We start from the raw sequence: 14191 nt of genomic DNA, 5'->3' as shown, positions 1-14191 counted from the left end.
TTCCCAAGATTCCCATGAGCAGGCTGAAGGCAAAACTGCTGGGTTCGGTTGTGGGTTGAAGTTGCTGTAGATAGTTGCAATTTTGTCAAGGAATTCTGCTAGGTTATCACAAAGCTCTTGCCAGTGGGGGTGATTATGCTGTTGGTGGCAGATGCTGGAGCGGTGAAGTTATTGACCCTTTTAAAGATCTCTTTGCTGGGTTCTATGTGCTTGGCTAGGGCCTTTTTCTTGGTGTCTCTGATTTGTTAGAGGAAGCTTAGGGCCGTGATTTTGTCGATTGGACCCTAACTGGTTCTCCATTTATGTTTCTGTTGTTTGCAGTAGTGCTAGCTTGCTCAGAGTTCCTCTGTGTACGAGTTGGCCGGCCTCTTGGTTTTCTTCTGACAGTTATATTTCCAGAGTGCCTGGGAGTCAACGCAGTTTGTGATTCACTTGCTGAATTTGTTGATATGACTGGTTACATTTCTGGTGGGATTGAGCTGGTTCTGGCGTAGGGTGTGGGATGTGATGTTGTTTCAACTGTGACTGGCCAAGCCTGTAGGGGCAGGCTTTTTGTGGTGAGAGATATGATCTGGTTACAAGTTGATCTTGGCCCTCTTCATTCAGCTGTGAGAGCACAGCCCCTATTCTATGCTCTAAGGAATCCGTCTGGGTATTAAATTCCCTAGAGAAGACAGGGGTCTTGGCCACCTTCACAGAGTCAAAGGCTTTCTGGCAGGTCTCTATACAGCTCACCTTCCTAGGCTTCTTCTTGGAGGTTAGCTCAGTCTAGGGGACAACAATAATGCTTCGGCCTTGACAAACCTCCTGTAACATCCGGTGAGGCCTAGGAAGGCCCTCACCTCAGTTTGGGGTTTGGGGGGTTCCCAAGCCAAGATAGTCTAAATCTTTGCTTGGAGGGGCTGCCCTTTGCCATACCCACTAAGTGTATCATGTAGACCACAGATCCCTGCCTTATCTGGCACTTGCTGGACATGCTTATTTGCTGCAGGGCCTGAAGCACCTCCTAAATGTGGAACAGGTGGTAATCCCACCTGAAGACTGCATTGTCATCCAGGTATGTGGCACTTAAAGCCCCGATCCTAGCCAGGACCCTGTTGATCAGCCTCTAAAAGGTGGCAGGGGCATTCTTTAACCAATGGGGAAACCTAAACTGGAAGTGGCGGTCTGGAGTGAAAAATGCAGACCTCTCCTTAGGCTCCTCGGATAGGTCAATCTGCCAGTACTCAGATGTGAAATCAAAGATACTTAGGAACTTGGCCGATCCCAACCTGTCTATGACCTCATCAGCTCAGGGGATAGGGTGAGCATCAGTCTTGATGACTGAGTTAAGCCCTCTATAGTCCACACACAACCAGAGTTCTGGGGCGGTGATGGGTGGGGCAGCCTTGGGTAACAGCACTATTGGGCTGGCCCAAGGACTGTTGGAGTGCTCAATCACTTCTAGTTCTAGCATCTTGAACACTTCGTTCTTGACGCAGACCCTCACTTTGTCAGATTTTCTGTAGATCTTGTTCTTTACAGCTATACTGTCCCATGTCAATGTCATGGATACACAGATGGGTGAGCCCAGTGGTTAGTGAGAACAGTGAGGCAAACTGCCCCAGCAAATGGGGATAGTGTTTTTCTGGGGTCTGGTATTGAAGAGGTTAACATTTCCACTGACCCATTCTACTCCTTGAATAATACAGTACTGAAAAAATTAACCTAGGGGTTTTTCACTACTAGGTTATGTAAAATGTAATTCCACATGTATTACTTTTGAAAGAGAATGCACTCTGCCGTGGGAGCTTTTAGAGCCTACACTAGGAAGTATTAGAAAGGAAGGTTTATTTTGCCAGGTCAAAATGGCAGGTTAAAACTGCGCTACAGGCTGGAGTGGAAGGCCTGAGACAGTGTTATTGTAGCAGGTGGCACAATGAGTGCTGCAGCACACTTGTCTTGTAGCATTTAATTTACAGGCCCCGGGTATCATGCAGCACCATATACTAGGGATTTATAAGCAAATTAAATGTGCAAATTAAGTGTAGGCCAATTTACCATGTTTTAAGGAAAGAGTACAAACACTTTACCACTAGTTAACAGGGAAATAGTGCATAGAGTCCTGAAGTCATCAGAAATTAGGTCGGAAACAAAGGCAAAAATCTTTGGGTGACCCAGCCTAGAGTGACAGTGGGAGAAAGAACTAGAGAGATCACTAGCTAAAGAAAGAGCAATGGCTAAAGAGAGAGAGAGAGATGGAGAAAGAGAGAGGGAGATGGAGATGGAGAAAGGAAGAGAGAGAGTGAGAGAGAGAGAACTGATATATTGAAAGACTGATATAGCAAGACAGATGTATCTAAAGAGACACAGACGTTGTCAGGCAGACAGAGATAGATAGAAAGATAAACAGATAGATAGAAAGATAGATAGATAGATAGATAGATAGATAGATAGATAGATAGATAGATAGATAGATAGATAGATAGATAGATAGATAGATAGATAGATAGATGCATTGACAGGTTGACAGAGATAGGCAGAGGGACTGACAAAGAAGCAGAGAAATAGAGACAAGGCGCTAGAATAGGTATTACTTTACAGCACAATAATTGTAAAGCAATGAGAAAGTTTGTCACCCATTTTAAATTCAGCTCATGCCAGTGCTGGATAAAAGCCATCGCTATAGAAAGGCTGCTTTTAATCCATGTAAAATGATTTGCTGTTACGAGCCCAGCTCTGATAGGAGGTATACATAATAAAAAATTAGAAAAGGAATCACGGTTGGCATATTTCTTGGCAGTGTTGCCAGATTGGCATGGATTGAATGAGAACGTAATCATCATTTCATAATTAGGACAAATGTATTGATTAATTCTGTCTTACAAGTTGGAGAAAAGTCTTTGATAAATCTGCTCCTTTAAGAACTTAAGGTCACACATAATAAAGTTTTTGAACAGCCAGTATTAATTAAAAAGTAATGAAAAAAATGTGGTAGTGATTAAAAGTCATACCTCAGACACAGAGGTATTCAGCGCTGGCAAATCATATGTGGACAAGCTGCACTGCTGTTGATAGCAGATCCATCAGTATGTTTATTGGACTTTAAATTCAATTCAACATATTTATTTAGAATTTTTATGGATCAATCCTGTTTATTGAACGTTTTCAAAACTTGTAAATGACCACCGTCTACTACCCGGAGGCTGGCGGGGACAAGAATTTTAGAAAGATGAAAAAAAGGCAAAAGCTCTAGAAAAAAAAATGTATGAAGAATCCAAACCCTCCCCTCCCCCTCCCACCTTCCTTATTCAACAGCCCTCCCAATATATATACATCTGTTGTTCCCTTAATAAACCTTAACGCAATCAGGTGTACATATAAAAGGTAACTTAACTGTAAACCTGATTGTTCAATTCTAGGCCTTCCGGTTCGGCCGGGTGACTATATGTAACAGCTGAAAAACACAATCTTGTCAGTTTGTTGAATTCAGTCGAGAGGAGTTCTATGACTGGAGACCATGGTCCGTATTACAGATAATGAGCACTTTCCATGTTTGCGCCTTGGCGCACCTTAAAGGAGGTCCGCTGGGTGCAAAAATGGGATTGCACTTTATCAGGAAGAAGGCGCTGCCCTCGGTGCAGCTGCACACTCACGTACCCCCAGGGTAGCACATTCAAGACAAATACAGAGCAGCTATTTGAAAGCTGCTCCGTGTTTCTCTGTTCAGAAGTCAACCCGCCAGCACTTTTGAAAGGCATTAGAGATCCCATTGCAGTACAGTAAGTGACTGCCCACACCTGCAAGGGGATGTCTGGGGGGTCCATGGGACCCCCTTTCATCCCTTTGGAGGGCTGCATAAGGCACACTGAAGGTGTGCCACCTTTTTGTGGCACGCTTTCAGTGCGCCTTCTAAAGGCATGTTTGCCACTGCACGCATGTCGGTAATATGGCACAGCTGCAGAGGCAAAGTGATTCCCTCATTTACATGGGGACATGCCCACATTCAAACGAGGGAACGCCCTCTAATGATAGTATTGGTGCTATATGTGCACCAGACCGATCTGTATTACAGAAGCAGCGGCACAGCATTTTCGGCCCCTTCTGTAATACCAAAGTGTCCCAGGGGAGCAGAAAGCCTGTTGCGCCCCCAGGGCCCTTATGTATTATGGCCTCATATCTCACTAAAAGTATCAACTTTACATTTCACAACCAGTGTCAATTTCTTCATTCCACATAGATGCTATATCCTAAGTAGCCAGTTAGAATGGCCTGGGATCCGGTCTGTACCCCACACAGAGAGTATAGCTTGATGGGCTGCACAAAGTGCCAAGGCGATCTGCTGGCCTTTCAGTGATGAAAGTGAAAATGTTAGCCTGTTCAGCAGTCCTAGTACTATGTAAGCTGGGAAGCTCAGGAGCTGAGTATCAAAGGTTTTTATCAATATCGTTTAGAACCCCTTCCCAGTATCAGAATAGCTTGGGACAGTTCCACATCAGGTGTAGGAGGGTATAACTCCACCAGCATTCTTTCTTGTGCTCTGAGCAAGACCCTCAAGCTCAAACCTAGGGGTAATACTAATATGATTCTACCTTGGACACAGTTTCCCTTCTAGAGATGTTACTTGCATTGTGCCAGGTAGGTGTGATTAAATATGTTTTCCCATTCATTAGTTGTAAGTGTGCCTCCTGTTCAGCTTCCCATCATTTTGACCTCGGATTTTTCTTTTGGAAAGGGGTTATTTGTTATTGTTATTGTTATTTTCATTTTATAAGGCGCGCAGCTACCCTAGGGTTTCCCGGCGCCACCTGAAAGTGCACAAAGAAAAAGAATTAGAACTACATATTAAATAACCACATTTTTATGCCTCTCCGGAAGATCTCATAAGAAGGTTCGCTTCGGAGACCTGCCGGAAGGAAGTTCCATAAAGAAGGGCCCAGGTGGGAAAAAGAGCGATCGCCCATACGCATTAGTCTCATCCTAGGAATAACAAACTTAGCCTGAGTAGCTGATCGGAGTGTGCGGGAAGGAACATAAGGGTAAACAAGGGTCATCAAGTAGGGAGGAGCCTTACCAGATTTAATCTTAAACATAAGACTCAAAGCCTTAAACTTAATGCGGCATTCAATCCTGAGCCAATGGAGTTTTCAAATTGATCCTGAAATAGACACAGTTTTGGGAATCTTACAAAGGAGTCGTGCTGCAGCGTTCTGTACTAACTGCAGTTTACGTAGCACTTCCTTAGAGGCACCCAAGTACAAAATGCTACTATAGTCCAGCCTATAGGTAATAAGCGCCTAGACCACTGTACGTTGGGGAGAAGAAGGTAACAACCCATTTTTTTTACCTTCTGAGGATAGTGAAGCAGGTAGATGCTAATCTCATTGCTTGCTGCTTCATAGACAATTGATCGTCGATTAAGAGTTGCACTAATAGAAGGGTTGCACTAATAGAGAGTATATTTCCCATATTAAGCGCCTCTCATGTTTTTTAGGAAGAACCACTTTTCAAAAGTCAGGAGGTGTCTACATGTCTGTGGTTTGACTGAGGGATGTGTGACCCAGGGCCAAATCTACATGTACTGCATTTAGTTGGTCACCGGTAGGTCATAGTTTATATTCAATCTTTCAAAGTAAACAATTGCAATTGTGTAGAAGAAGCTACCCACCCTGTTCACCCTGATGTTTGTGGGTTATGGAAACTTTCTCATTGAGGCTAGGTGTGAAATCTGGATTGGAGATAATTGGTGACAGGGGAGAAGGGTATGAGATAATACCTCACTTCTCAGCTACGCTATCCGCTATGGTGGTACTTGTGATGGGGAATAAATGAGGTCCGTATGCTCTGTATTTCTTAGGCAGCCATGAATCCTTCAAAATATATATGGCAGCAATTGCCTGATCAATAAAGTAGCAGTGTTTTTCCTACTCATCCCTTCTCCGCTCCATCAAGTACCTCGATTGGGCTGCTTGATAGTATTGGATAACATCAGGACCTCTAAGGCCACCTGTAAGTTAGTTAGTGATGCAGATGAGGCCAGTACTATGTTCCTGAAGCATCTTTATCAGTGTAGGAAGGGAAGAGGCGGGCTGAGTAAGAGTAACTAATACATCAGCAGCATATAGACCGATAGTATGAGTCTATTTTCTAAACCTCACCTCTCTGATATGCGAACTGGCTCTAACATGTTGGGCCAGGAGCTCCCTGTATAGAGGGCAAAGAAGGAAGACAGAGGGCTGCCCTGATGGGTCGCCTGCTACATGGGAAAGGGTCTTAAAGAAGTGCCATTCACCTCCACTAGTGTCTTGGCGGATCTGTAACTGCACAGTATCTATTGGCAGAACCTGGTCCAAACCCAAAGTATTTCACAGTCAGGATCAGGTAGAGCCAGTAGACCCTGTTGAAAGCCTTCTCAGTGTCAATGGAGAAAAGCAAGGCTTCCTTTTGAGATTTATGCACTTTGTCAATTATATATAGTATGCTTTTAGTGTTGTCTCCATATTTCCTTTCTGGGATAGAACCTGCCCTAGTCTGGTAGCGAGTATAATTGTGAAAAGTTTGGTGTCGACACTGACCAATGAGATTAGCCTATATGAGCTACAATGTTGTTTGTTTTTGCCAGGATTATAGACAACAGCTAAGGATGTCTCTAGCATTGATGGTGTCCGAGTCCCGAATTTTAGCAAAGGATTTATAGGGCTTGGCAAGAATTGGGCCTAGTAACTGGCAGACGCTTTTGTAGAAATATGGTTTAAATCTATCTGGGCCTGGGGATTTAGGAGGTTTCAGTCTGTAAATGGCAGATTTTCCTTCCTCTATCCTGATGGGTTTTTCTATGGTTTTTGTCTGGCCTGGGTTTAGTTTGATTAAGTGGGTTTCTTCTAGATAGGGGTTATGTTGGTGTCATCATGATCGTGAGAGGAGTAAAGTGCTCCATAAAAGTTCCCAAATTCTCCTGTGATCTGGTCATTCCCTGTAATCTCCATAGTCAGAAAGTCTGGAATATATAGTACCCTATCACAATGCATCTTGCAATTGTATTACTGTTCTTTCTTAATCTAATCTCCTGAGTTACATGAGGGCTGTGTCTAATTCTCGCCACACTCTCAGTGCCCCAGTCCTTTTATGGATGGCTTCTAGTCCCTACACCGTCCTCCCAAGTTCTACTCTATCACCCTTCTTTCTTTATTTCCCCCAGCTGACACTGCTAATAACGGCCCTGTGATCACTGACTTCACCGCCGACCAGAAAGTGCCCTGAGAATCCTTCTCTGTGGCATTTTCCCGCAAGTATTGTACAATGTTCTTGTTCATCACCTCTACATTTACACTCTTTTTTTATGGTACAATCCTAGATATGCTATGGTCCAGAGGCCCCTCCTCCATCCTGGCAATCGAAGAACAATTTTCAGTGGGGTATGGTCTGACAGGGACATGGCCTCTATGTCTACCTGTGGCACAATAGGTATACTAGAGAACTGGTGTACTCAGAAAACAATCTATCCAAGCGTTTGTTTTATGGGTTGCCACAGAACATGTATAGTCTCTCTGGGTGAGGTTGGTTTGTCTCCTCCATAGGTCCTCTCGGCCACATTTTTGTAGCCATGTGGTTCCTTTCTTAGTGAAGGCTCTAGTTTCTCCCAAGCATTGGCCTGACCTATCTAAGTCCTTATTCATCACCAGACTTGTCTTCTCTCACCAGAACAGCAGTGTGTGTGGTTTGAACAATGATTGATTTAGGAACTGCTCTTGGTTCTCATTGGGGGCATAAACAATAGCACTGACAAAGTATTGATGCCCAAGTTTTATACAGTAGGCTAGTATTGTTCCCCTGATTTCAAAAATGCTACGAATCACCTCTCCTTGGAAGTTTTGGGAGATAAAAAGTTCTACACCTTCCTTCTTTGCTGGACTCGAGGATAAGTACTTGACAGGAAACCATCGATATTTCAGCCCACACCAATCTTTGGAAAGAAGATCCGTCTCTTGGATTAGGCAGATTTTTCTGCCTCCCCGCTCTATCATAGACAGTATCACTAATCCTTTCACAGGGCTATTAGACCATGTACACCAAGGCTCATGATTTTGTTATTGACGGTGTCAGAAGCCAAATAGCTATGGAGGTATTTATGTGTCTGGGAAGGGGGTCAGAGAGCACCACTAGGGAATGAGAAAAGCAGTGGGAGCCTTTGTTCATTGGGTTCATAAATGGGAGTGGAGGGAAATTCTTTACTTAGCTTCACTCCATGAGTGAATGACCCCAAAAACAAAACCCCATGCAAAGTCCCAAAAAGAACATTGTCACTATTCAAGGGTCCATTTAGAATAAGAAAAATGTGAATATATCCATCAGGCCTGGCCCAGACTGGAGGCATGCCACCAAACATCTAAGGGTAGGGCATACACGTGATTTGCCCCTCCTCTCTATTTGAAACATTCTCATCAGACAAGAGGCCCAGGGTCGCTTCAAGCACAGCATCTCAAGCTACCCCTGCTGTCACCTGAACAACCAAGCATCTTGGTGTCAGGTCTCTCAGGATAGTCAATTTGGCACTGCATGCAGCTCCATCACAATGATGCATGGAGCTGGGTGCAACCTTCTGAGGGACCTGATGACACACTGCCAAACATTGGGTCATCACACCGGTAATTTCTCTGGTCAGTGAGTTGTGCTATGTGACTCCTCATAAGAAAGATATAGAACTCTCTGTGCCTTGGAGAGTGAGCAAAGTTGATGCAGTTTGCCATGCCAGTGGAAGATGAAGCACAATGGATGCCCACAGCTTTAGGTGATGTCTTTGCTTTTTAGATTGTCTGTAATTGGCTTAACGTCCCTGAATTTCTGGAGGATAATCAACTAGAGATCCTGATACAATGCTAACTTATGCTTTACCAATGTCAGAGGGTTTACATCACTTGTTCTCATAAGTATCTCCTCTTTGAGGTTGAAGTTGAGTGAACACGTGAACAAAGGCCAGTATGTCTGGGGGTCTCGTGTTGTTCTCTCCTGGACGACCCGATCTAGATACGCTGTCAAACTGGATGTCTCTTGCATTCTTGTGAGCCAGTATCTGCAGCAACAAAGCATGTACAATGTCTAAACCCTCCGTGGCATTAGCACCTCCCTGATTCTGATGTTATTCCTGAGAGACCTATTTTCTAGGTCCGCTGCTTGCGCCTGGAGGTCTACATATTATTCTCGCAAGTGTACCAGGCATTTGAATTTGCACAACTCTGTGACAGGGGGTGCATCACATGCTCATGTTAAGGGTCAAGAATGCTAGATTGTTACCAAGCCACAGAGCACCAGCAGCATGAGCTACCAATGGACGATGCATCCACAGTCAGAATTCAGCTGCGTTTCAGTGGCTCATTGCAGGCTCAGAAGGCTGTCAAAATCTGAGTGTCCACCTCTCCTGCACTTGCCTAGGCCCCAGGCACATGCAGAGAGCACAAGTGCCTTGATGATGTACATGAGGAGCACGCTTTCGCCTGCAGTCTATCCCCAGGCCACAGCACAAAGTGGTGTGGCTACTGCGCAGTGGGTACATCTTCTGCCAGGACGCAGTCTCAGGTCACACTTTTGCTGTTTGGCTAAGAGTGGAGAGGCCCTTCTCCTTACAGTGATCACTTTCTCTATGGATGTCCGCTGTGCAGTCTCTAGCAGCCTTATTTCTGTACGAGGTAAAAGATTATGGGGCTCTTGCCGCAGCAAAAGATCCATCCCATGATGGCCACCCCCTGGGAGTAACCACCGGGGCTATGTCTTAGGAGGGCTCTGGAGGGGCTTCACCACTGCTGGATACTCATTACCATCTGCACAGAGCAGGTCGCTATATCTTCTTAACTGCACCTTCTTTGCTTGTCACAAAGCCCCCTCAGTAGGCAGCAACCACCATTTTGAAACCTTTCATCTGGCAGGGCACCATCACAGCTGATACAGGGGTTACCAGAAGCAGCTCCACCACCCCCTGTGTTTTCTGTCACTCCTGCAGATGTCGGCACAACCCTTTATGTCATTCCTTGATCCCCTCTCAGCCTGAAACGCTCATTTCACCACATCGGGCAGGCGGAGGAGCACAAGGCACATCCTTTGAGGCTGCCATCTTGGCCACGCTCCATATTTAGAGTTTTATGGCTGCCACAGCTCCTTTCAGTTGTTTCAGAGTGCTAAATAAAACACAGATTGCAGTAGCTAGAATCCAATCGATTTTTGGATGGTCAGTGTCCTTCATTCTTAAGTCATCACAACATTGGCGTTAGATATTTTAGTTAAATACCCTGCCTGAAACATTTGTGGGTTGGTTCCACCCTGGGGCTTTGATTCAGTAAGTTCCACAGCCTCCAGGTTTATTCCAACTGAAAGTTAGATAAGAGATAAGGTTTGCCATTGTTCAGCACAGGTTGCTGTGAAACGAAGTGGAGGGATAGTGACCAATGGTAATTGTACCTCTGGCCCCAGTAAGCCTTTAGTATGCTGCAACGCTCTTTAAACTTCACTCTTGCATCCGGTAAAAAGATTTCAAGGCTGGTTTTTATCTGGCTGAGCTGTCACTCGTAGAAGTGACGTATGAGATATCACTGCGCCACTTCTAGGACGCAAATGCGTCAATATCTTACACCTGCCTCACAGCAGGCATAAGTCTGACGCAGGCACATTTGAAATGGGACTTGCCCATGTGAAATGACCCATTGCTTAAGTTGCGTCACTTTTGTGACACACTCCAGCAAAGCGTCATTTTTGCACCTACATATACGTCAGAAATACTGACGTATCTGTAACTCCTTGAGACATGATGCGTCATACTGTAAATATGAAGCATACAACATGTCGCAAGGAGGGCGCAATGAAAAGTTACACATTGCTGTTTTCACGCAGCGCTGTGTCACTTTTCATAAATTAGGCCCTTAATGCCTCCGCACTGAGAGCTGCAGCGCGGAGAAGCCATACTTGTAACTTCACTACGTGTATTTGTGAATCGGGCCCTGTAACTCTATCTAATTGAACGTAATTTAAACAGTGTTTGCCCTGATTATGAGTAATGGACTCTGAACCAAACTTCTGCTACATAAGTACCCAGCAAGTGTGCTGTATTTTTTGGACATCTAATTCAAGATACAGGGTTGATTCAATATTCATTGTAAAACCCCCAAATTAACTTTAACCTCACTGCACATAAATTAACAGTTACAGGCGCAGTTCTATATTATTTTATATTGTTCGACCAGCATTTATATAGCACATTTCTACGAATTCTATGGCCTCGACGAATTCTAGAGCTGTAATGAAATTCCATATAGTAGTTAGTAAGAACAGGCTCATGTAAAATTTAATATAATAATGTGGCATCTCTGACCATGCATCTGAATGTACTTTGCTATGAGAAAAGGTCACAGGCAGATATTTTTAACTTACGTCTTGGTTTGACATGTCCCAGTAAGGTCTCTCGCCATAGGACATCACCTCCCACATCACTATACCAAAACTCCACACATCACTGGCAGTACTGAAGCGGTGATACTGGATGGCTTCAGGAGCAGTCCACAAGGCCAAACTTTTCCCACCCTGTTAAAACAATACATGTTTTAATTAACCAAAACACTCGCTTATGTCTATATGTAAATATTGTTTAAAAAAACATTAGGGTATGATTAACTCCGAAAATATAAATTGACTAAAATTGATAACATGTCCAAAATGCATTTTCCTGATACGATCTCGTACAAATACAATATGCAGCAGAGAGTGGTTTTAATCAAAGCAATGAATTGGTTAAAATTGTACAGTACCGGATCATTTCAGACCACACAAATAAAATAAACATAACGTAAATAATTTTCTTCTCATAAGGAGATAACAATAGTTATGTAGGATGGTGCAAAAACACATGCTTTACCAGGGGTTATGCTTTGGATCATAGGTTCTTTTTCTTTCTTTTTTCCGAGGAAACATCCTTAGTGCAAGTCTTTTTTTTCTATTGACTGTTGATTTTAATTGTACATTCTTTACCATAACAATGTTTGTGATATGAGAGTAGGCTGCAGGAACACAGAGCTTTAAGAACAGATACATCTTTCCTAAAAGTGGCATTTTTTAAATATTAATGTTAAATCCAACTTTTCCAGAAAAGAGGATTTATCATTAACATTCCAATCATATTAAACATGATAGAGCTACTCCTTCTCAATCAGGAATTACAGCTGAAAAGTGTGATAAGGAATTCCCAATGTTAACTTATGAGAGGGGTAGGCCTCATAGTGGTAAAAAAACAAATTTAGGTGTATTTCTCTACCAGGAAGTGCAAAACTTAAAAGTACATGTCCTACCTTTTAGTTACAAGGCACACTGCCCTAGGGGCTACCTAGTGTTTATTTTAGGGTTGAAGTCTGTGTAATAGGGCTTGGCAAGGGGTTTTAAATGCCAAGTCGACATGGCAGTGTAAGTGCCCACACAGGCTCTGCAGTGGCAGGACTGAGACATGTTTAAGTGCTACTTGTGTGAGTGGCACAATCAGCGCAGCCTGCCCACTAGTGGCATTTATTTTACAGGCCCTGTGCATTGTACTAGGGACAGACAGGTAAATTAAATGTGCCAATTAAGGATACATCAATTAGCCCATGCTTAATGGGAGAAGCACATGCACTTTAGCACTGGTCAGCAGTGATAAAGTGCTCAGAGTCCTCATGCCAACAAAACAAATACAGCAAAAAAAGGAGGTAAGCAGGCACATGTTTGGGGGAAACCACCAAAAGGCTGTGAGGCCTAACTATGTTACATAAATCAAGTACCATTCAGGTGAAAACTTGTGGCACTCAGTTTGAGGGATAGAAACAGAATGTGGTAGGCATCACACGTTCTCAAATGCTGCATTTACACCATCTTTTCACTACTTGCACTGCCCACATATACTTCTGTATCATTCAACCAATGATCTGACATTCCTGATATCATTTATCATTGGGGTTAGATCCACTTGGTGAGTCCAGAAAAGGTACACACGATGCCTCATCATTGGTAATATTTTTGTATCATTTAAAAAGAAAAAAAACTGATTAAGGCAATTGTACAAGGATGCAATGAAGATCTAACTCTGTGATGAGTGAAAGCCACATTGGATGCTCAAGTTTGCATATCAGTAAGACATTTTAGAAGTATGAAAGATATAAGTGCTCATTTAAAATATTTAGTGACAGGATGGATTGTCAGCGGATCAATCAAACTAATAAAGTTTTACAAAGAGAGGAAAATATAGGAGAATTTGAAAGCCCTTTATCTGCTTGAGAAGAAGGCCTGAACAGTGCAGTTATCTTCATGTACGAACTTATGAATGGCAACATAGAAGAAAAAAATGTACTAAAAAGATGCTCTGATGATGTTGGTTTTCTCGTATTATGACCACTGAAAGGCTGTGTTGACGTTCTTGTAAATTCACTGTTGCGAAACCTGTATCTGCAAGAAAGTGTGATGTTATTCATTTTTCGGAGATAGGATTGTAATGCAGAAACAAAGCGCCATTTTAGATACAAGACTACATACATATTGATATCGGTACATGAGGAGTAGAGAGAAGTAGAGAGAGTGTGTGCATTGAATGAATTTCATAATACAGCGTGTTTTATTAATTTTATGACAATACAAACAACTGGGCTTCTAAAGTAAAACACTATAATTTGATATTATTTGATATTAAAAATATTTAGAAATAAGAGACCACAATTGTGCCGTTGGAAGGGGAAACTGGTCAAACAAAGATTCTGGCTTTCTGTGGCTATTCGCCGTTACCCCTTCCAATTTACATGATGAGGAGGGTTCAAAGTTATAAAGAAAAGGATTTCCAGCACCCCACACAACTTGAGCCAAATCTCGTCTATTAACACTGCTCCTAAATATGTTTGTCCACATGGAAACTGAAACAAAGCAGTACATCTTGGCTGTAAAGCTGACTTTTTGCGAAGACAGGGTAGAAAAGTTTAATTCATATCGATGGATCTTAAGAACAAAAGATGTACTACAGTTGTGGAACGTCGGGATACCTCACATCAATATCCTGGCTTAGGACTGAAGCTCTACAGGCAATGTAAAACGAAAGATAATAATAACATAAGCTTGCAGGCAAAAGGCACATAAGTTCTGCATCCAGAAAATTGGGAGGGACCCAGAGCCCTCTCCTCCACTTACAACAAAAAGAGAACGGCTGGAAGAAGGGCCAAAA

At 43.1% G+C, this 14191-nt stretch overlaps 1 protein-coding gene across 1 annotated transcript in view; it reads right to left on the bottom strand.

Annotated features, from left to right (window-relative positions):
* The window catches only part of EPHA10 (EPH receptor A10), a 1455844-nt gene that overhangs the window by 39321 nt on the left and 1402332 nt on the right, over window positions 1-14191 (bottom strand). Inside the window, exon 14 of the mRNA XM_085647895.1 lies at window positions 11395-11544. Within this exon, the coding sequence (XP_085504021.1) occupies window positions 11395-11544 (150 nt within the window). The remainder of the gene's footprint in view (window positions 1-11394; window positions 11545-14191) is intronic.

The sequence above is a fragment of the Triturus cristatus genome, chromosome 3_2 (assembly GCF_964204655.1).
Source record: "Triturus cristatus chromosome 3_2, aTriCri1.1, whole genome shotgun sequence".
In the NCBI taxonomy this organism is placed as follows: Eukaryota; Metazoa; Chordata; class Amphibia; order Caudata; family Salamandridae; genus Triturus; species Triturus cristatus.
This window is presented reverse-complemented; position numbering and strand designations above follow the sequence as displayed.